The sequence below is a fragment of the Lepidochelys olivacea genome (assembly GCF_965140295.1).
Source record: "Lepidochelys olivacea isolate rLepOli2 genome assembly, chromosome: 16".
Classification (NCBI taxonomy): domain Eukaryota; kingdom Metazoa; phylum Chordata; order Testudines; family Cheloniidae; genus Lepidochelys; species Lepidochelys olivacea.
Genome location: NC_140426.1, coordinates 25,984,126 through 26,006,640, shown reverse-complemented (window position 1 = coordinate 26,006,640; position 22,515 = coordinate 25,984,126). Strand labels below are relative to the sequence as shown.

Genomic DNA, 22,515 nt, shown 5'->3' with positions numbered 1-22,515 from the left:
GTCAGGGAAGGGGGAGCTGGGGGGGCAGGCGGGGGTCCTGGCTGTTACGGGGCGGGGGGGGGGTTACAGGGAAGGGGGGAGTAAGGCGAGTCAGGGGGGCGGGGGTCCCGGCCGTTACAGGGCGGGGGGGCGGGAAGAAGGAGGGGCGGGGGTTACAGGGAAGGGGGGAGTAAGCCGTGTCGGGGAAGGGGGAGCTGGGGGGGCGGGCGGGGGTCCTGGCTGTTACGGGGCAGGGGGGGTTACAGGGAAGGGGGGAGTAAGGCGAGTCAGGGGGCGGGGGAGGGGGCGGGCGGGGGTCCCGGCCGTTACGGGGGGGGTTACAGGGAAGGGGGGAGTAAGGCGAGTCAGGGGGCGGGGGAGGGGGCGGGCGGGGGTCCCGGCCGTTACGGGGCAGGGGGGGTTACAGGGAAGGGGGGAGTAAGGCGAGTCAGGGGGGCGGGGGTCCCGGCCGTTACAGGGCGGGGGGGCGGGAAGAAGGAGGGGCGGGGGTTACAGGGAAGGGGGGAGTAAGGCGAGTCAGGGGGGCGGGGGAGGGGGGTCAGGCGGGGGTCCCGGCCGTTACGGGGGGGGTTACAGGGAAGGGGGGAGTAAGGCGAGTCAGGGGGGCGGGGGAGGGGGCGGGCGGGGGTCCCGGCCGTTACGGGGGGGGGTTACAGGGAAGGGGGGAGTAAGGCGAGTCAGGGGGGCGGGGAAGGGGGGTCAGGCGGGGGTCCCGGCCGTTACGGGGGGGTTACAGGGAAGGGGGGAGTAAGGCGAGTCAGGGGGGCGGGGGAGGGGGCGGGCGGGGGTCCCGGCCGTTACGGGGGGGGTTACAGGGAAGGGGGGAGTAAGGCGAGTCAGGGGGCGGGGGAGGGGGCGGGCGGGGGTCCCGGCCGTTACGGGGGGAGGGGGGCACGAGAAGGGGGCCAGGCCGGGGGGGGCTTTACGCGCTTTTCCTGCGGCCGAGCCGGAGCCCCCGAGCTCCTGCCCAGCCCCCCCGTGCGCGCGCACTCGCGGCCCCTCACCTGGAGGCCGGGCCAGTGCGGGGCAGGCGCTGCCGGGCGGCTCCTCTCACCATCCGCGCCGCCTCCGCCAGCTCCGCGGCGAAGCTGCTGCTGCCGCTAGCGCTGCCGCTCGGTGCCGGGGGCGCGCGGACGCCGCCTCACACTAGTCTGGGGCGGACTTGCCCCGCCCTTTCCAGGTTCTAATTGGCTCGTCGCTCGGCGAGGAGGCGACTCCGCTCTCTGACTGGCTGCAGCTCCCGTCACTCTCTTGCCATTTCCCTAGCAGGGTAGGTTGAAACAGCGAGTATGGCTCTTGCTGCTTAGCTACGGACAGGAGCGGCTGTGCAGGAAGCAGGGGCGCCACCGTGCGGGGAGAGGCAGAACTGCACCTGGAGTCTGCCTGCACCAGGGGACTGCCTGATCCCCACTGCACCAAGGGGCTGCGGACACCAGGGGACTGCCTGATCCCCACTGCACCTGGAGTCTGCCTGCACCAGAGGACTGCCTGATTCCCACTGCACCTGGAGTCTGCCTGCACCAGGGGACTGCCTGATCCCCACTGCATCTGGAGTCTGCCTGCACCAGGGGACTGCCTGATCCCCACTGCACCTGGAATCTGCCTGCACCAGGGGACTGCCTGATCCCCACTGCACCAAGGGGCTGCGGACACCAGGGGACTGCCTGATCCCCACTGCACCTGGAGTCTGCCTGCACCAGGGGACTGCCTGATCCCCACTGCACCAAGGGGCTGCGGACACCAGGGGACTGCCTGATTCCCACTGCACCTGGAGTCTGCCTGCACCAGAGGACTGCCTGATTCCCACTGCACCTGGAGTCTGCCTGCACCAGGGGACTGCCTGATCCCCACTGCACCTGGAGTCTGCCTGCACTAGGGGACTGCCTGATCCCCACTGCACCTGGAATCTGCCTGCACCAGGGGACTGCCTGATCCCCACTGCACCAAGGGGCTGCGGACACCAGGGGACTGCCTGATCCCCACTGCACCTGGAGTCTGCCTGCACCAGGGGACTACCTGATCCCCACTGCACCAGGGGACTGCCTGATCCCCACTGCACCTGGAGTCTGTCTGCACCAGGGGACTGCCTGATCCCCACTGCACCTGGAGTCTGCCTGCACCAGGGGACTGCCTGATCCCCACTGCACCAAGGGGCTGCGGACACCAGGGGACTGCCTGATCCCCACTGCACCTGGAGTCTGCCTGCACCAGGGGACTACCTGATCCCCACTGCACCAGGGGACTGCCTGATCCCCACTGCACCTGGAATCTGCCTGCACCAGGGGACTGCCTGATCCCCACTGCACCAAGGGGCTGCGGACACCAGGGGACTGCCTGATCCCCACTGCACCTGGAGTCTGCCTGCACCAGGGGACTACCTGATCCCCACTGCACCAGGGGACTGCCTGATCCCCACTGCACCTGGAGTCTGCCTGCACCAGGGGACTGCCTGATCCCCACTGCACCAGGGGACTGCCTGCACCAGGGGACTGCCTGATCCCCACTGCACCTGGAGTCTGCCTGCACCAGGGGACTGCCTGATCCCCACTGCACCAGGGGACTGCCTGCACCAGGGGACTGCCTGATCCCCACTGCACCAAGGGGCTGCGGACACCAGGGGACTGCCTGATCCCCACTGCACCTGGAGTCTGCCTGCACCAGGGGACTGCCTGATCCCTGCTGCACAAGAAAGACTCACACAAACAGCTGGAGAATTTTATTTAGCATGTGCATAGTCGTCTAGCCAAGTGATGGCATCTTCAGTGGCGTGATGCAGTTCTTCTGGGCCGGGGTGGCCAACCTGTGGCTCTGGAGCAACATGCGGCTCCTTGTCTAGGCACTGACTCTGGGGCTGGAGCTACAGGCACCAACTTTCCCAAATGCCAGGGGGTGCTCACTGCTCAACTCCTGGCTCTGCCATGCGCCCTGCCCCCCACTCCACCCCTTCCCCTGAGCCTGCCATGCCCTTGCTCCTCCCCCATCCCCCCCAGCCTCCTGCACATCATTAAACAGCTGATCAGGAGGTGTGGGGAGGGAGGGGGAGGCGCTGATCAGCGGGGCGGGCGGGAGGCACAGGACGGGGGAGGGGAGCTGATTGGGGGCTGCTGACCTATTACTGTGGCTCTTTGGCAATGTACATTGGTAAATTCTGGCTCCTTCTCAGGCTCAGGTTGGCCACCCCTGTTCTAGGCCAATGCTGAACCTAGTCAGCAGGCATTCATCGACAATGTGTGTCATCATCTGTGTTGCACCGCAGCTGCACAAAGGGCTGTCATGAAGGCCCCAGCAATACTGGCTGGCTGCACAAAGACCTTGTCCAATCCAGAACCTGTTCAACAGAGACCATTGGCAATGGGGCATGTCAAAACCAGGCGGGCAGATAGGGATTGGTTGGGCTCTGAGGGGTGGTAAGCTCGGGAGAGGGGTGGGCCGGACTGGGCCTGGGAAAGGCTTGGTGGGGACAAGGCCTGGGTTTGAGGGGGCAGCCAGCTTGGGTCTAAGGGCTGGGCTCAGGGGAGGCTCTGGGAGGTGCTTAATTATAACAGATGTTCATTCCTCTTGCCAGAGTGTTTCCACCCTAACATGCTGGCGTTGTGGATGAGACCATAATGGGCGACGTGACAGCAGACATGCAGCTGGTGGTTTTAAAAGGTCATTGAGCAGGGGCAGGCTTGGGTTGGTGCATATTTTCTCTAGTAACTTGCCAGAGACAACCTCTCGTCTAATACGAGGAGGAGCAATATTGCTCAGAACTGGAAGTCATGGGAGTGGAGTCGGATGCAGGGTGCCAGAGATGATATGTATGGCAGCATGTAACTGCGTATCCACCAGTTTGGTGTGTGATTATCTACTCCAAACACTTCCGCAAGTGGGTATTGTAGTTGTAAGAATGCTTGATAGAGCTCTTGTAGGTGTTTGTCTCTGTCTGAGGGGTTGGAGCAAATGCGGTTGTATCGCAGAGCTTGGCTGTAGACGATGGATGGTGTGCAGTACTCCACCACCGAATACGAGGTTCCAAGAGCTGACGTCCACAAAGTTGGAGCACGAGCACCCCATGAGTAACCTGCCAATTTGCTAAGAAGATTGTTTTGCGTCTTAACTTTAGCTGCTGTCTTCTTCAGGTGGGCATGGTAAGTCAGTGTGCGGTCTAAGGTCACACCTAGATAGACCGATTCTACTTCATGCTTCACCTTCTGACCATTCAGATAATTTTAAACATTCAGTTCTCGGGTTGCTCTGGCGTGATGAAGATGGAACAAACTGGAGACTGTTTTTATGATGCTTGGCTGGAGGCGCCAAGTCTTACAGTAGTCAGCTAACTTTATCATGTCCTGGTTTAAGATGGCATCAAGCTTGTGGAATGACTGGGCCTGGGTACCGCAGCAGATGTCTTCTGCATAAATGAACTTTCATGACTCTGTTGTTGGCAAGTAACTGATGTAAAGGTTGAACACAGTTGGAGAAAGCACAGAGCCCTGGAGTAACTTACTGCTCTGTCATCTCCTCCAAGCACTCGTCTGCTCCCCCATATGGATGCTGAACTGCGTATCGTGGAGCTGGAGAAAGGACCAATTAAGGCCCCAAGCCTACATTGGGATCTGTGTTCACTGACCCTGCATTCCTACAAAGGTCTGTTAAAATCAAAGGGGTTAAAGTCAGAGTGGTCCCTGCTTGTGTGGTTTGGAGCCCTATTTAGGGAAAACAGTGACATTGTCAAATGCACAAATACAACCTGAGAAAATAGATTTTTCTCTGATCTCTGTTACATCAACCTAAAGTTCCGAACTCGCAATTGGATCCTTGCAGGTAGATCCTGTACCCATGAGGAGACCCTTGGTCTACCCATCTGGAAACAACTGCAGGTTCAGGGCCTCAGGTGTCCCATTAATATTAGCAGGAACACCATTTTCAGACAGAAGCATGATTTTCAAGTTGACACTACCCAGTTAAGATGGAGCAGCATTACCACAGCAATGACATTCATGGATTTTAGCACTTTAATTGTCTTTGCAGCAGGTCAAGTCAGTGCCTTGCACAGTATCCTCAGACAGCATTAACCTCTTACTTTCTAAGGCCGCAGTGATCAGGTCTGATTATCAGCCAGCCGTTATAAGATGGAATGTTACAGAGCAGTAGTTATGGTACATGTTATCATTCTGTATCTTGACAGCTACTGTTACCTGTTACATTAGATTCTCACAGATAAATCCGAGTATAAGGGCTGGTCTACACTACGGGGGGAGATCAATCTAAGTTACGCAACTTCAGCCATGTGAATAATGTAGCTTAAGTCGACATACTTAGATCTACTTACCATGGTGTCTTCACTGCGCTGTGTCGACGGGAGACGCTCTCCCATCGATTCCCCTTGCGCTTCCCATTGAAGTGGAGTCCACGCTAGAGTGATCGCTGGTCCATTGATCGTGTCTAGACTAGACACGATAAATTGACCCTCGCTGGATTGACCACTGCCCATTGCTCCGGCAGCTAGTGTAGACATGCCCTAAGAGACACAGGACCTGATCATGCAAGGGATCAATACAGAGCCTCATGGAAGCCCTGGGCATGCCCATATGCAGAGGCATGGCAGAATTCCGGCCTCATGCAATATAATTACTTGCAGTGGTGAGCTGGAGCCAGTTTGCATCAGGTCACTAGAACTGGTTGTTAAATTTAGAAGCCCTTTTAGAACCAGTTGTTCCGTGAGGGACAACCGGTTCTAAAAGGACTTCTAAATTTAACTGGCCAAAAGTGGCGCCTTAGGTGCCGACTCCATGGGTGCTCCAGCCCTGGAGCACCCAAGGGGAAAATTTGGTGGGTGCAGAGCACCCACCGGCAGCTCCCCACCCACCTGCAGCCCCAGCTCACCTCCACTCTGCCTCCACCTCCTCCCCTGAACGCGTCGCCCCGCTCTGCTTCTCCGCCCCCCCAGGCTTCCCGCGAATCAGCTGTTCACGCGGGAAGCCTGGACGGGCTGAGAAGCAGGCGGTGGCTTTGCACTCAGGCCCAGGGAGGTGGAGGTGAGCTGGGGCGGGAGGGCGCGAGCAGGGCCACCCGCACCGCACCAGGTAACCCGTGGGGGGCTCGCAGGGGAACCGCTCCCTGCCCCAGCTCACCTCCGCCACCCTGGGCCTGAGCGGGAAGCCACCACCTGCTTCTCAGCCCTCCCAGGCTTCCTGCCAAACAGCTGATTCGTGGTAAGCCGGGGGGGGGGGGTGGAGAAGCAGAGCAGGGCAGTGCGTTCAGGGGTGGAGACGGAGGTGAGATGAGCTGGGGTCAGGCGCGGGGAGCTGCCGGTGGGTGCTCTGCACCCACAGAATATTCCCCATGGGTGCTCCAGCCCCAGAGCACCCATGGAGTTGGCGCCTAAGGGGCCACTTTTGATGTGATCAGTGAGGGGAGCACCTGCTCCCCCCCAGCTATGCTCCCCCGCCCCTAGGAGCCAGAGGGACCTGCTTGATGTTTTCTGGGAGCTGCCCCAGGTAAGCACCGCAGGGACTCCCCACCTTGCCCCCCGGTAGGTTCCTCTGGCTTTTAGGGGTGGGATGGGCACCTACTATGGTGGCCCACGAGACCCTCCTGCCCAGTTCTGGGGGCAGTCAGGGGATAGGGGAGGATGGGGCAGGGGTCCTGCGGGGGCGTCAAGGAACGCAGGGGGTTGGATGGGGCAGGAGTCCCGGAGGGTGGGCAGCGACCCCCTCATGGGGTGAGGAGGGAACCCGTTGTTAAGATTTTGGCAGCTTATCACTGATTACTTGCAATAGTTACTGTCCTTATGGTAGGGGTTGATTTTATCAGAAGGGCAGCAATTGCTAGGATTGCTATACATTAGCACCAGTGCACAGAGGAGCAAGTTCTACAGACTCTGGACCCCCAGGGCCAGCAGCCCCAGGACACCTGGCCCCGCCCCTCTCAGTCGGGGAGGCGGGGCTCTCTGTGGGCGGGCTGTACCATTGCGCGGCGAGTCTGCGGAGGGCGAGTTGCGGTGAGCCGGCTCCTCCCATCACCCCTGCACTGTGAGACCGGATTGGTTGATCCCGCCCAACCAGGCTTTTTCGCGTTCTAACATCTGGCCTCGTTCGGCTTCCGTCCTTTCGCTCGAGCCGCTGGCGACATGGTGAGTGGATTCTGTGGCTGGGGCCCCTCGCAGCTCTAATCCGGAGCCATCCGCGGGGAGATGCGGCCGGGCGGGTCCGGAGGCCCGGCCGCTCCCGCCGAAGCACCGCTGTTCCCTCGCGCGGGCCGGGAACGGGGGCGCCGAGACTCCGCGGGGCCGACGCCGGGGCTAGGCCGCGCCGGGTGCCTGGGTCCCCGCTGGGTCCGGGCTCTGAGGGGCGGGCTGGACTGGGCCTCGGGGGAGGCGGGCCCGGCTTTGAGGGGGCAGCCAGCTGGGCCCGGGGAAAGGGGACGGGCCCGGGCCCGGCTTTGAGGGGGCAGCCGGCTGGGCCCGGGGAAAGGGGACGGGGACGGGCCCGGGCCCGGCTTTGAGGGGGCAGCCGGCTGGGCCCGGGGAAAGGTGCCGGGGACGGGCCCGGGCCCGGCTTTGAGGGGGCAGCCGGCTGGGCCCGGGGAAAGGTGCGGGGGACGGGCCCGGGCCCGGCTTTGAGGGGGCAGCCGGCTGGGCCCGGGGAAAGGTGCCGGGCCCGGGCCCGGCTTTGAGGGGGCAGCTGGCTGGGCCCGGGGGGAGCTCTGGGAGGCGGTCCGGCCGGGGTCTGAGCGGGGCGCTCTCGCTCTCCTTGGCAGGCTAAGATCAAGGCCCGTGACCTGCGAGGGAAGAAGAAGGAGGAGCTGCTGAAGCAACTGGATGACCTAAAGGTGGAGCTGTCCCAGCTGCGGGTGGCCAAGGTGACGGGCGGAGCCGCCTCCAAGCTGTCCAAGATGTAAGTCCGAGCTCTGCCTCCCGCTTAGGGGCCTGGCCGTGAGCCTCTAGGGGGCAGTGGCGGCTGTGAAGCTGCAGTGCTGTAACTGCATTGCGCCTATTGGATCTCACAGTGCTGTGCTTCAAGGTGGGGAATCTCCAGGGCCCCTGGCCCAGGGTTACATTAGGCTACAGGTGCTTCAGCCCTCATCCAACCCTAGCCATAGGCTATGCTGTGTGGGCACACGCTAGCCTGTTGCAGGGCGAAGGGAGCATTACTTCTTTCAACTGATATTGCTGTAGCAGTTTCTTCACCTAACAGGCTGTTTCTCGGTGATGTGGCACATTTGAGATCTATGATGTAGCAATACCATCCTTGTCCTGAGAGTAGGTAGCATTGAAGAGGAGGAAACAAATGTGGACTAGACAGGAGAAGGGGAGTTAAGTGTTTGGGTAGAGGGGAAGCTCCAGGGTAGTAAGATTCTAATTGTTAAAAAAGAGTAAAATAATTACTGTGCCTTGAATATAGTAAGAAATAATTCTCAAGTAGTGCCTCCATTATCCAGATTCTATAGTTCCTCTTACATATTTTGCAAAGTACTTGCTAGTTTTAAGCCTGTGTTTTGAGACACGTTTCTTTACTCTCTGCAGCCGGGTTGTCCGCAAATCCATTGCTAGAGTGCTGACTGTCATCAACCAGACCCAGAAAGAGAACCTGAGGAAATTTTACAAAGTAAGTCCGAACTTTGTACTTCGTTAGGCCCTACCCTACATTTCTTTCTGGCCATTTTCAGATACGTGGATAGAGTTGTGAGGCAAGAGACCCAGCTAGCTGCAAGAATAATTCTTCAAATGAGATCTTGGGAAAAGTGTAACATTAATCTCATGTTATAATGGTCCCTTCTCAAAATACTGTTTATTGCAAGACTAACACCCAGCACTGCTCTGAATTGAGTAGATGCAGTGTGAATCTGTTCTTGCTAAAGGATTCTTCTACTGGACAGCATGTAACTCTGTTATCTGGCTTTGTGTGCTTTCCAGTAGGCACAGGTGTAAGTGCTTTGTTGGAAAATACATTCGTAAAGATTGGCAGTCTTGAGGGATCAAGTCAGTGAGAACATTGGAACGCTTTTTCCCCTCAGGCAGGGTGTTATTTCTCATGGGCCACATTCTTTGCTGTACACCAGGATTATCTAGAGCAGGTGACCAAGTGAATACTTCCAGAGGTCCTGGCAGACTCCTGGGATTAATAAAATCAGGAATCACCCAACTTTAGGCTGCAGTCCTGTCTGGTAAAATGGCTGGTAGTGACTGAGGGTTGGTACCCTCACAGGTGTTGAGTAGCGTAAAGCCATTTCCTAGTGGACAAAGTATATGCCCTACACATGAACAGCATAGGGAAATTTTAGCTTCTCCTCTCCGAGCAGTACCAACAGGCAGGACAGCTTTATGTACTTGTACACACCCAGATCCTTTGCAGATTACCCTTGCCACTGCATCCACACTGCTCAGTAAAGTCTGCTTAAAAAAAACACAACTGCTTTTGAAGTTCATTTATTATTTTTCTGCAAACAGGGCAAAAAGTACAAGCCTCTTGACCTACGGCCGAAGAAGACTCGTGCCATGCGCCGCAGATTAAATAAGTACGAAGAAAGTTTGAAGACCAAAAAACAGCAGCGAAAAGAGCGCCTGTACCCTGTCCGGAAGTTTGCTGTTAAGGCATAACCCTTTGCATACTATGGATCTGTCAATTATATTGGCTAGTTTTTCTCATTAAACATCAAGTTGTTTGGAAACTGACAGGCCTAGATACTTGTTTCATAGTATGGATTTGGTTCAGAACTCACGATAACACTTTATGGAGAGAAATGATTCTGTTAGAGATCATGGGAGCCTTATGCTAGTGTAGCTTGGAAGATGCTAAAGTTAATTTCTGTCACCATTTGCATTATAAAACTGTTTAGTTTTCTGTAGTGTCCTCTTTAAAGAACATGCTAATGTTTTAGGCAAACATGAGTCTTTGCAAATATCTGAATCCACTAAGCTTTTAAGTTTTGGGGCAGAAGTATTAAACTTCTGACTTCTCAAAGTGAATTAGTGTGTGTCTACTAGTTCGAGAAGCTTTTTCTATTTTAAGCTTTTCTTGAGTGTCAGTCACTGCAGGATCTGATCACTGTACAGGTAAATTAGCATAGTGAGGTTCCTTCTCTCTGCCTCTTTTTGAGCAGTGACTCTACAGCTGGAGCTCCTGACTGTTGTTGCTCAGATGAACCCCAGTATATCCAGTAAAAATGTCTATACAGCCATTGATGGTGTTATGTCATTCTAAACCATCTGGCATACAATTCATGCTTAAAAATTACTAGCATTGATAGTAATGCTTAGGCTATTATGTGGAGATTCACCTCACTTTCAACAGGTGTTCAAGTGTGGCTTGAAAGCTCATTGCAATCTTAATCTTGATTTCAGAGGATTGGCCTCCTTCTGAATAGTAGTCATGACTGAACTACCGGTATTGAAGGGTATGTGCCGTTTAGGAAAGACAACTGTAAAGGTTGGGGAGTAGCATTGTATATCAATGAGGTGGTAGAACGTAAAGAAATAAGAAGCGATGGAATGGATAAGACAGAGTCCATCTGGGCAGAAATCACGTTGGGGAAGAAAACTACTAGAGCCTTTCCTGTGATAGTGCTTGGGGTTGCTATAGACCTCCGGGATCTAATTTGGATATGGATAGAGACCTTTTTAATGTTTTTAATGAAGTAAATACTAATGGAAACTGCATGATCATGAGAGACGTTAACTTCCCAGATATAGGCTGGAGGACAAGTGCTAGTAATAACAATAGGGCTCAGATTTTCCTAGATGCAATAGCTGAATCAAGTAGTTGCTGAACCGACAAGAGGGAATGCCATTTTAGATTTGGTTTTGGTGAGTAGTGAGGACCTCATAGAAGAAATGGTTGTAGGGGACAACCTTGATTCAAGTGATCATGAGCTAATTCAGTTCAAACTGAACGGAAGGATAAACAAAAATAAATCTGCGACTAGGGCTTTTGATTTCAAAAGGGCTGACTTTCAAAAATTAAGGAAATTCGTTAGGGAAGTGGATTGGACTGAAGAATTTATGGATCTAAAGGCAGAGGATGCCTGGGATTACTTTAAATCAAAGCTGCAGAAGCTGTCGGAAGCCTGCATCCCAAGAAAGGGGAAAAAATTCATAGGCAGGAGTCGTAGACCAAGCTGGATGAGCAAACATCTCAGAGTGGTGATTAAGAAAATGCAGAAAGCATACAGGGAGTGGAAGATGGGAGGGATCAGCAAGGAAAGCTACCTTATTGAGGTCAGAACATGTAGGGATAAAGTGAGACAGGCTAAAAGTCAAGTAGAGTTGGACCTTGCAAAGGGAATTAAAACCAATAGTAAAAGGTTCTATAGCCATATAAATAAGAAGAAAACAAAGAAAAGTGGGACCACTAAACACTGAGGATGGAGTGGAGGTTATATATATAGGTATGGCCCAAAACAAATACTTTGCCTCAGTCTTTAATGAGGATCTTAGGGATAATGGTAGCATGACGGATGGGAATGAGGCTATGGAGGTAGATATTACCATATCCGAAGTAGAAGCAAAACTCAAACAGCTTAATGAAACTAAATCAGGGGGCCTGGATAATCTTCATCCAAGAATTGGCACACACAATTGCAAGCCCATTAGCAAGAATTTTTAATGAATCTGTAAACTCAGGGGTTGTACCATATAACTGGAGAATTGTTAACATAGTTCCTATTTTTAAGAAAGGAAAAAAGGTGATCCGGGTCAAACTAACAGGGCTGTAGTTACATCTGTAGTATGCAAGGTCTTGGAAAAGAATTTGAAGGAGAAAGTAGTTAAGGACATTGAGGTCAGTGGTAAATGGGACAAAATACAACATGGTTTTAAAAAAGGTAGATCGTGCCAAACTCCTTCTTTGAGACAGTAACAGATTTTTTAGACAAAGGAAACGCAGGGGATCTAAATTACTAGATTTCAGTAAGGCATTTGATACAGTGCCACATGGGAATTATTAGTTAAATTGGAAAAGATGGGGGAATCAATATGAAAATTGAAAGGTGGATAAGGAATTGGTTAACAGGGAGACTACAGCGGGTCCTACTGAAAGGTGACCTGTCAGGCTGGAGGGAGGTTACCAGTGGAGTTCCTCAGGGATCAGTTTTGGGACCAGTCTTATTTAAACTTTTTATTTCTGAGCTCGGTACAAAAAGCGGGAGTGTGCTAATAAAGTTTGAGGATGACACGAAGCTGGGAGGTATTGCCAATTCAGAGAAGGCCCGGGATATCATACAGGAGGATCTAGATGACCTTGTAAACTGGAGTAATCAGATGAAATTTAATAGTGAGAAGTGTAAGGTCATGCATTTAGAGATTAATAACAGGAATTTTAGTTATAAGCTGGGGAAGCATCAATTAGAAGTAACGGAGGAGGAGACAGACCGAGATATGGCCGTGAAAAAAGCTAATGCGGCCTTGGGATGCATCAGGTGAGGTATTTCCAGTAGAGATAAGGAGGAGTTAGTACCGTTCTACAAGGCACTGGTGAGATCTCATCTGGAATACTGTCTGCAGTTCTTGTCTCCCATGTTTAAGAAGGATGAATTCAAACTGGAACAGGTACAGAGAAGGGCTACTAGGATGATCCGAGGAATGGAAAACATGTCTTATGAAAGGGGACTCAAGGAGTTTAGCTTGTTTAGCCTAACCAAAAGAAGGTTGAGGGGAGACATGATTGCTCTCTATAAATATATCAGAGGGATAAATACCAGAGAGGGAGAGGAATTACGTAAGCTCAGTACCAATGTGGACACAAGAACAAATGGATATAAACTGGCCATCAGGAAGTTTAGACTTGAAATTAGACTAAGGTTTCTAATCATCAGAGGAGTGAAGTTCTGGAACAGCCTTCCAAGGGAAGCAGTGGGGGCAAAAGACCTATCTGGCTTCAGGATTAAACTCGATAAGTTTATGGAGGAGATGGTATGATGGGATAACATGATTTTGGCAATTAATTGATCTTTTAACTATTCATGGTAAATAGGACCAATGTTAGATGGGGGGGATCTGAGTTACTACAGAGAATTCTTTCCTGGGTATCTGGCTGGTGAGTCTTGCCCACATGCTCAGGGTTCAGCTGATCTCCATATTTGGGGTCGGGAAGGAATTTTCCCCCAGGGCAGATTGGAAGAGGCCCTGGGGTTTTTTTGTCTTCCTCTGCAGCATGGGGCACGGGTCACTTGCTGGAGGAATCTCTTCACCTTGAAGTCTTTAAACCACGAGGACTTCAATAGCTCAGAGAGAAGTGAGAGGTTCATTGCAGGAGTGGTGGGTGAGATTCTGTGGCCTGCATTGTGCAGGAGGTCAGACTAGATGATCATAATGGTCCCTTCTGACCTTAATGTTTATGAGATCTCACCTCTGAGATCTTGGGCTTCTTTAGCCATCCTTTTCCTCTCCCTTTCTGTATGCTGCTTAACCCTCTCCAGATGATAAAAGCTGAATTCCCTTGTTAACTGGCTAAGTCCTTAATCAACTAAGTCCCGGTTTAGCCCATGGGGTAAGTTTACAGAGCGGTGGGTCAGCCCTATGCTACTCCCACTCTGTCATAAGGGCTGATCCACCTCCTATTGAATTCAGGGAGAAGATTCTCCTTAATGCATGCTGCTCTCACTAGTTCTGAAGGATTCATAGGCCGAAATAAATTTTAACGCGGGTAAAGGCTTGTCTAGGGTGTGCTAAAATCCATGCCAAAGTTACTACACTGTCCCCCAGCACTGCATTATGGTATCACCCTGTTAGGTGGATCCAGCTGCTCTATTGTTTAATATGGGAAGGAGACCTGCCATAATAGCTGCTAATTTCATATCTGAGCAGGGAGATGGGGGGGTTCATTTTGCCTTATTGTACTGTGCCTGGGCCAGGGTACTTGTTTTATAAAGCATCCTGCATGTGCACAATAAAATGTTAATGATAAACCATAACAGCAAAGTAATCTAGAGAGGAGTCTAGTAGCTCTTACCAGCATTCCTGATACAGCAAAGCAAACACAGGTAATGTTGCCCTGATGTCCTACTAGGGGTTTGTCTTGATGTGTGTAGGCAAATTCCAGACTAATTGTATAATCCCTGGAACCAATTGCCTATCAATAAAAGAAAATATCACAAGTTCATGCTGGTATTGCAAATGAAAATCTAAACATTTCTGAACGCAGTGCAAGCCTCAGAATGGTGCACTTTTGGCAAAATGGCTTGGACATGAAGGTTGTCAGATCCTCTAGCAATGAGCACAGCATAAAGGCCTACCTGGATAGAATCTTCTATTTGAAGAGTCTTATGTTATAAATCACTAGCATATCGTTCACATATCAGTAGCTAGAAGATGATGACAGGAAATTGAGGTCTAGTTACCAGATACTGAGCATTCAGCGAAAAGTCACAACTTTGGATATCATGCCCCGCGAAGAGCCTCGGGCCTAACTGGAGGGAAAAAAAGTGAACAGCAGTAGGCTAGCTTCCCCTCCCCTGGGGGTTTTCTGGTCCTTGCAAATTCCTGCAGCTTTACAAGGAGTTAAATAGCACCTCATGCTACACTTTCAAAGATGTTCCTTATGCCTCTGGGAAACTGACATCAGAACAGGTCAGAGGATGTTCAGCAGGGCCTCTAGTGGGTCTTCTAGTCCAACCCTATACTGTGAGGGGATTTTGTTGCTGTGCAGGGGACTTACATTAGCTTTCAGTGCATTAAGCAGCCATTTAAATTAGCAGAAGAAACAATATTAATGCTCTGAATTGAAGGGGCAGGAAGATGCTGTTTCCTTCCTTGGGCACAGGAAAAAGTACTCACCACTACTTTAACACCATCTGCAAAAAATGAAGCATCTTCCCTGGCTTTTGGGTGTTTTAAACATGCAAGAGTCAGCAGGAGCGCCTGCTTCACCTGAGTGTCCCACAGGATAGCCATGTGGTCCCAGGCCCTGACAGAACCTGCTTGGAATCAAGGCTGAAGCATACAGTCTCCACCCTTGCAGTGACCCGGAAAATACCAAGTGGGTAACAGAGTGTGAAATGTAACAAACCAGACAGTGTCACATTAATGAAGAGAAGGAGCTGTGAATGGCCCTAGCACAGAGATACAGTTGAGGCTGCTGACAGCTTTGTATTAGCTCGACAGTGTTGCGTTAATTAACCATGCTAGTACCATGTGAAATCTAAAGCCCTACAGTGTATGAGGCAGCTGTGTGCCCCCTTGCTGTCTAGTGATGGAGTGCATCTGAGCAGAAAGAAAAGGAGTACTTGTGGCACCTTAGAGACTAACCAATTTATTTGAGCATGAGCTTTCGTGAGCTACAGCTCACTTCATCGGATGCATACCGTGGAAACTGCAGCAGACATTATATACACACTCAGAGATCATGAAACAATACCTCCTCCCACCCTACTGTCCTGCTGGTAATAGCTTATCTAAAGTGATCATCAGGTTGGGCCATTTCCAGCACAAATCCAGGTTTTCTCACCCTCCACCCCCCACAAACTCATTCTCCTGCTGGTAATAGCCCATCCAAAGTGACCACTCTCTTCACAATGTGTATGATAATCAAGGTGGGCCATTTCCTGCACAGATCCAGGTTCTCTCACCCCCCTCCAAAAACCACACACACAAACTCACTCTCCTGCTGGTAATAGCTCATCCAAAGTGACCACTCTCCCTACAATGTGCATGGTAATCAAGGTGGGCCATGTCCAGCACAAATCCAGGCTCTCTCACCCCCCACTCCCCTTTTTCCCGGGGACACACACACATACACAAACTCACTCTCCTGCTGGCAATAGCTCATCCAAACTGACCACTCTCCAAGTTTAAATCCACTCTCTAAGTTTAAATCCAAGTTTAACCAGAACGTCGGGGGAGGGGGAGATAGGAAAAAACAAGGGGAAATAGGCTACCTTGCATAATGACTTAGCCACTCCTAGTCTCTATTTAAGCCTAAATTAATAGTATCCAATTTGCAAATGAATTCCAATTCAGCAGTTTCTCGCTGGAGTCTGGATTTGAAGTTTTTTTGCTTTAAGATAGCGACCTTCATGTCTGTGATTGCGTGACCAGAGAGATTGAAGTGTTCTCCGACTGGTTTATGAATGTTATAATTCTTGACATCAGATTTGTGTCCATTTATTCTTTTACGTAGAGACTGTCCAGTTTGACCAATGTAAATGGCAGAGGGGCATTGCTGGCACATGATGGCATATATCACATTGGTGGATGTGCAGGTGAACGAGCCTCTGATAGTGTGGCTGATGTTATTAGGCCCTGTGATGGTGTCCCCTGAATAGATATGTGGGCACAGTTGGCAACGGGCTTTGTTGCAAGGATAAGTTCCTGGGTTAGTGGTTCTGTTGTGTGGTATGTGGTTGTTGGTGAGTATTTGCTTCAGGTTGCGGGGCTGTCTGTAGGCAAGGACTGGCCTGTCTCCCAAAATTTGTGAGAGTGTTGGGTCATCCTTTAGGATAGGTTGTAGATCCTTAATAATGCGTTGGAGGGGTTTTAGTTGGGGGCTGAAGGTGACGGCTAGTGGCGTTCTGTTATTTTCTTTGTTAGGCCTGTCCTGTAGTAGGTGACTTCTGGGAACTCTTCTGGCTCTATCAATCTGTTTCTTCACTTCCGCAGGTGAGTATTGTAGTTGTAAGAAAGCTTGACAGAGATCTTGTAGGTGTTTGTCTCTGTCTGAGGGGTTGGAGCAAATGCGGTTGTATCGCAGAGCTTGGCTGTAGACGATGGATCGTGTGGTGTGGTCAGGGTGAAAGCTAGAGGCATGTTGGTAGGAATAGCGGTCAGTAGGTTTCCGGTATAGGGTGGTGTTTATGTGACCATTGTTTATTAGCACTGTAGTGTCCAGGAAGTGGATCTCTTGTGTGGACTGGACCAGGCTGAGGTTGATGGTGGGATGGAAGTTGTTGAAATCATGGTGGAATTCCTCAAGGGCTTCTTTTCCATGGGTCCAGATGATGACGATGTCATCAATATAGCGCAAGTAGATTAGGGGCTTTAGGGGACGAGAGCTGAGGAAGTGTTGTTCTAAATCAGCCATAAAAATGTTGGCATACTGTGGGGCCCTGCGGGTACCCATAGCAGTGCCGCTGATCTGAAGGTATACATTGTCCCCAAATGTAAAATAGTTATGGGTAAGGACAAAGTCACAAAGTTCAGCCACCAGGTTAGCCGTGACATTATCGGGGGTAGTGTTCTTGATGGCTTGTAGTCCATCTTTGTGTGGAATGTTGGTGTAGAGGGCGTCTACATCCATAGTGGCCAGGATGGTGTTATCAGGAAGACCACTCCAGCTGCCCTAGGGCTTTGCTTTCCAGATCTCTGTCCTGACAAACGTGTATGTTCACATGGATGGAAGGATTCCCCTGCCTGTCTGCTGCAACACTCCTCCCTTTCTTGGCTCTGCTAAGCCATCCCTAGCAGGGCTGGCATTCGTTCCTGGCTCAGAGGGAATGCTAAAGAACATCCTCACATTTTGTCTTTGCCTTTGAAAGTGTTTTCAAAACAGGTTTGCAGGGAGAAGCCCTCTTCCCATCTCCCTAGAAGAACTTTCCCCCTTCTTTGAATGCTTTGCTTCCCACACTCCCCAACCTACATCCATCACTGCAAAACATTCTGAGAGATTCCCCCACATCTTAGCCTGGGCTGGCTGGTTTGGTGGGAGAGCCAATTTTGCTCAGCTGTCAGTCTTTGCTGTCCCCACAGCCTGCTCCCTGTGTTGGGGTGGGGCTCGCTGCTGTTTCTCAGCATACGCAGTAGCCTCTTTCAGGAGGCCCAGAGCTGATCTGGGGCAGCTCATGTTTGGAAATGGTTCTTGTTGCTGTGTACAGAGGCAGCCTGGCTGTTTCCGTAGTTACAGGGGAGCGAGTTTGCATTCCTCTACAAACTGGCTGGTAGATTAGCAACTCCAGGTTGCCTTCCCCTTTCATTTTAGAAAAACACCTTCAGGGTTTTGATTCCCAGGGAAAGCTACCAGTTAGAGAATGTCATACAGACAACTCCTGGTTGCACATTAGTCTGCACAAAACATAAATAGGTCTTCATTCTTGGAGCAGTTCTAACAGCTGTTTCCAGGATCGGGTGAACGTACATATTCAGAACCTCCATACGTCTGAGAGTGAATCAGTTCGATCACATTAATCCTTTGCAGTAGCGAATGGATGAAAGTCTGGCCCTGCTGAAGTCGATGGCAGAATTCCCATTACACCTACTGCTTGTAAAGCACTCAGATCCCTGGTTTGAAGGTGCATGGTTTGGTGGATTAAGTACAGCACCAGGAGACTGGCTTCACCAGGGACTTAGTGTGTAGCTGTGGGCAGGTAATTTTGCCTCACTGCTCCTCAACTTCCCTATGTGTAGGATGAGGCTAATGCTGGCTGCAGCAGGGAGCCATCTCTGGGCACCCCCTCATCGCCCTGCAGGCACCCTGCCCCCAGTTTTCTCAGGGCCTGGGAAAAAATTCACCTCCGGGCCAGAGCACTTTAAACCAAGCTTCCCCCTTCCCTGTACTTTTATGGGGTATAATTTATTCATGTTACAGCAAATCAATTTTCTCCTTTGCCTCTCAAGTCCAGCTCCCTGTTCACAGGGGTTCAGGGATCCTATAGCCCTCTTTCTAGAGTCTATGGAAAAGAATTCCCAGGGGCTTCTACCCCTTAGGCCAGGAGCCCCACAGCCCTCCTTGGGGGGTCTCTGCTTAAAATTCAGGTCAGCTGCAACCCTCACTCAGCTTCTCCAGGTTGTCCCCTTTCAACCCAAAGAACTGCTCAGTGTAAGCTCAAAAGTGCCTCTCACCCACCAAAGCTGGTCAAATAAAAGATGTGACCACCTCCTCCTCTTTCTATACAGCTAGGACCAATATCATAGCACTGCACCCACCCCTTTCCACTCTGTTCTCTTCCCCCTTTTGGGGAGCCTCCTTCTCTTTTATCTCCATGTTTGGATTGGTTTAACAACATGACCCCTCTGTCATGTGGCTATGCCAATTTTCCTCACCTGGGAGGAGGCCTGAACGAGTCACAGGTGGGGCTGGAGCCATTATCTCTTAAAAGGCCAGTCAGTAGGCAGCTGGGTTTGTTAGCATGTAGTGCTTTGGTAAGATCATACTGCATGGGAATGCAGGGCTGTTATTCTGTTGCTTTTTAGACAAATAAGTATGTAGCAAAGCTGTCAGCTAGGGAGGGCCATAGGAAGATAGTGTCTGGTTAGGTAGTGATCTTGGAAGTTAAAGGTATTTGAAATGGTACAGCTGACAGAGAGATACGGGCAGCTCACTCTAGGTATTTTGGGTTTTCTTCCCCTGTTATCCTCCTGGGATCTCCATCCATCCTCAGATCCTTCCTTCTGTGATGGGCTGTGAGTGACCATGTAGTAAATCCCCTGGTCCTCCAAATAGCTCTGTAGAGAATTGCATCAGGAGCCTAATTAACTGCAGTTTAAGGAGAAGACACTAGAGAGCATTACAGCCTCAAATATTCTGTAACCTGCAACTGAAGCTAACTTGAGTTTTCCCCTTCTGGCTAGATCCAGCTCTGAATCTGGAGGTGTTAAGGGATGGATCTCTACCTGGCTTCAGGTGAGATGTACAACACATTCCAAAAGCCTGTTTTTTCTTCCAAAAGCACTGCCTGGGAAAGGAATTTAGATCCTAGGAAGGGGATTTTCTTTTCTCAGAATTTCAGTTCCTAACCACAGGAACTTTGCTGAGAACCAAGGTCAAAACTCACGCACACAGTGTTTGAGCTGGTATTTTAGCAATATACTAACCATGTCAAGCTGTGCCGAGCATGTTACCTCTTCAACAGGAGGGTCTCAAAATGCTTTACAAGTAGCACTGAATTCCCCATCCCACAGTACTTGTCCTACTACACTGATAGGGAGTGTGACTTGTCAGGCAAAGCAGCAGGTCTCCAGGAAAGCAGGGGACAGAACCCAGGAGTCCTGACTCCGAGTTACAGGACCGGCTCTAGGCACCAGCAAAGCAAGCATGTGCTTGGGATGGCGTAATTCCAGGGGCGGCATTCTGGCCTTTTTTTTTCTTGGCTTGGGCAGTTGCGCTCTCGGAGGTTGGGGCGGCAAAAAGTCTAGAGCCGGCCCTGCCTAGTTAGGTGCTGAGAGCATCTTTCTCCCTCCTAACAATGTTCACACGAGTCTGTAAGCTCTGAAGCCATGGAGTGATTGAGGACACACTGAGTATCTTTGTAGCCTGGGGCATTCTCACAAAAGTGATCAAGGATTGAGCCCTTGACCTGGGCAACCCAGAGTGTTTTACAAGCACTGCTCTAAGCATGAAACAGAGTTGTGCCATATCCTGGCTCCCACTTCCCCAGGGAGTCACCTAGCAGATTTCACAGCTGGGAAACTGCCAGAAACTCATCCTATGTTTGACCTTTCCTCATTTTCTTCCCATTGCTCCTAGTGACCTTTTACTAGAGCACCCTGAATGTCCCCCCTTCCCCTTGGTGCCTACATGCTTCAGACACTTACAGATGACTAACGTACCCAAATAACCATCTTACTAAAGATAAATAAATGGGGAGCTAACAGAAGCCTTTTCCCTCACAGGGTGAGTCTCTCTGTTCCAGATGGGCAGATATTCAGAGATCTTCCTGATGTTGTTCACATGAGCAAATTGCTGATGGGACCCAGGATTTGCACAAAGGTTTTCCAAGCATGAAGCTGGTTATTTTATCGCTGTAACTGAAGACATTCCATAGCATTAAAGCAGATTTCCTGGGGAATCACAACTTCAATAAATAAGCTATTTCCAGGGTGATCCGATTAGGAATCCAAAGAGAGGCGGGCTGACTGCCCCAGCTAGAGGCTGTCTGTGACTGTCACCACAATAGGGCTGTGATCGTAAGCCTTGCAATTGACTCTCTGCAAATGCAGGTTCTCCTCTGCACCCACACACACCCAGGGATGAACCTGTCTTCATTACAGCTTCTGCTTTACTTCTGCTCCACGCAGGGGAGTTTGCACTTGTTAAAGCAATGAACAGCAGCTCTTTGAACGTTTCCCACACTGTTATCCTTCGGGATTCCCTTGTTCTGGGCATTTGCCTCAGAGCAGGCTGGGTGTCTTCTCAGAATTTGATTTCTTCAGATCAAGAATAGCTCAGCTGAAGTCCCACCATATGAAATTGCCCTTCCTGACCCTGTGCAGGACCCAGTGGGTCCACACTTTCCAGGAGCGGGTGTGGTGTAGATTTGTCCCCATAAGCTTCACCCAGGGCCCCTTGGTGTCTCAGCATTAGCACTGAAGCTGGGGCAGGAAGTTAGAGAACAATGGGCCTCCACTCTCTCCTAGGAGAGAGGCCCTTTAATCTGGTATGGACTCTCCTGCCTTGTCTCCATCCTCAGTTCCTCAGTTGAGCTCTTTTCCAGACAGTCCCAGGGGCTAGGCCTGCTCTGACCCACACCCTGCAGCTAGTCTGGGTGTAGAAGGGTGTCAGGCCCAGTGCACTGGCCATCGCGAGGGAGAAGTGCAATGCGTGTGGGGAAGCTGGGTGCCAACCAGCACTGGGGGTGTGAGGATTAACTCCTTCCTGTGTGCACAGGACTGTTAGCAGGTGCAGTAGAAATAGCAAAAGCATTATTCCTAGTAACAAGTGGACATAAGCTGGAGCAGCAAACTGTAAGCTGTGTTCTCCATGGTGAGTTCCGACCACACTGTGTCTGCAGACAGTCGTGTTCAGAACATTGCAACATGATGTTTGCTAATATTATCCCATTTTCTGTCAAAAAACAAAAAGTCTAAGGGTGCTTCCCTGCATGGGAGAGGCTGGAGACACCCAGCCTGGCCGCCTGACCCCCAGCTGCATCTCTAAAGAGTAGTCAAATCCTCTGCGAGAGGCCAGATGGAAGCTCTTTCCTCCCACATATTCCCTCCACATATGGATTTACAGGTCACCCTGAGAGGCTCCCACTGCTCTGCTGACGGCCTCGCTCTCCCCTCCACCCTGTGGGTTTCCCCATGGCCAGGCTGCCTGAGCCTGCCTTGCAGTGCTGATTGATGACATATCTAGCAGCTTGGTGAAGGAAGAGCTTGAGTCTCACTGCTGCCTCCCTGTGCTCTCTGATGTCTGCTGGCACTTGGGCTGAATGCCCCAACAAGTAACAATGGAGTCTGGGGAAACACAACCTAAAACCACCTACCACCCCATTTTCACCCCACACGGGGGCAGGAAGTTCTGGAGCAATGGTCCTCCAGCGTCTCCCAGGAGAAAGGCCCTTTAATCTGGTCTGTTACCCTCCTACCCATCCTGCACATAATGTAGGATTCACTGTACTCAGTTCCCCACCTCAGTGGTCTTCTAGCTGGTCTGATAATGCAGGAACCCAAGTGAGAAATCAGATCACTGCTATGTGTGAGTTACTCTCAGCCCTTATTGCTGACTGCACAAAATGTGGGCAAGGGAGAAAGCGTCAGCATCTGAACGCATATAACTAGCATCTAATTTGCCTCCCAGAGCAGCGTAGCTGACAACCAATCACTGTGTTGTTAATGTACACAGTGCTGCGAAGGGTAAATGTCACGTCTTGCTTGCCATGCAGCCA

The 22,515-nt window shown here is 51.3% G+C and overlaps 3 protein-coding genes across 4 annotated transcripts in view; 1 reads left to right on the top strand and 2 right to left on the bottom strand.

Moving 5' to 3' along the window:
- The window catches only part of SCAI (suppressor of cancer cell invasion), a gene marked incomplete at its 5' end in the record, with an annotated part of 107,494 nt that extends 106,437 nt beyond the window's left edge, over positions 1-1,057 (bottom strand). For both annotated transcript variants that reach the window (XM_084650314.1, XM_084650315.1), the window contains one exon: positions 1,005-1,057. In XM_084650314.1, the coding sequence (XP_084506440.1) occupies positions 1,005-1,057 (53 nt within the window). The remainder of the gene's footprint in view (positions 1-1,004) is intronic.
- A 5,905-nt stretch (positions 1,058-6,962) lies between these two features.
- RPL35 (ribosomal protein L35) lies at positions 6,963-9,658 on the top strand. The gene is made up of 4 exons (XM_084649905.1): positions 6,963-7,117; positions 7,744-7,880; positions 8,510-8,591; positions 9,434-9,658. The coding sequence occupies exons 1-4, from the start codon at positions 7,115-7,117 to the stop codon at positions 9,581-9,583; spliced, it is 372 nt and encodes a 123-aa protein (XP_084506031.1). The 5' UTR covers positions 6,963-7,114; the 3' UTR covers positions 9,584-9,658.
- Positions 9,659-14,283: 4,625 nt separating this feature from the next.
- On the bottom strand, positions 14,284-17,886 carry WDR38 (WD repeat domain 38; the record flags this gene model as incomplete). The annotated part of the gene is given in 5 exon segments (XM_084650458.1): positions 14,284-14,388; positions 14,756-14,883; positions 14,886-14,932; positions 17,710-17,795; positions 17,797-17,886. Coding segments are annotated over 5 exon segments (456 nt in total).
- Positions 17,887-22,515: the final 4,629 nt, after the last annotated feature.

Excerpts from the sequence above, each read along its gene's own strand:
- RPL35 (XM_084649905.1), top strand. Across the intron at positions 7,881-8,509 it reads GCCTCCAAGCTGTCCAAGAT|CCGGGTTGTCCGCAAATCCA; the intron begins GTAAGTCCGAGC and ends TACTCTCTGCAG. Across the intron at positions 8,592-9,433 it reads ACCTGAGGAAATTTTACAAA|GGCAAAAAGTACAAGCCTCT; the intron begins GTAAGTCCGAAC and ends TTCTGCAAACAG.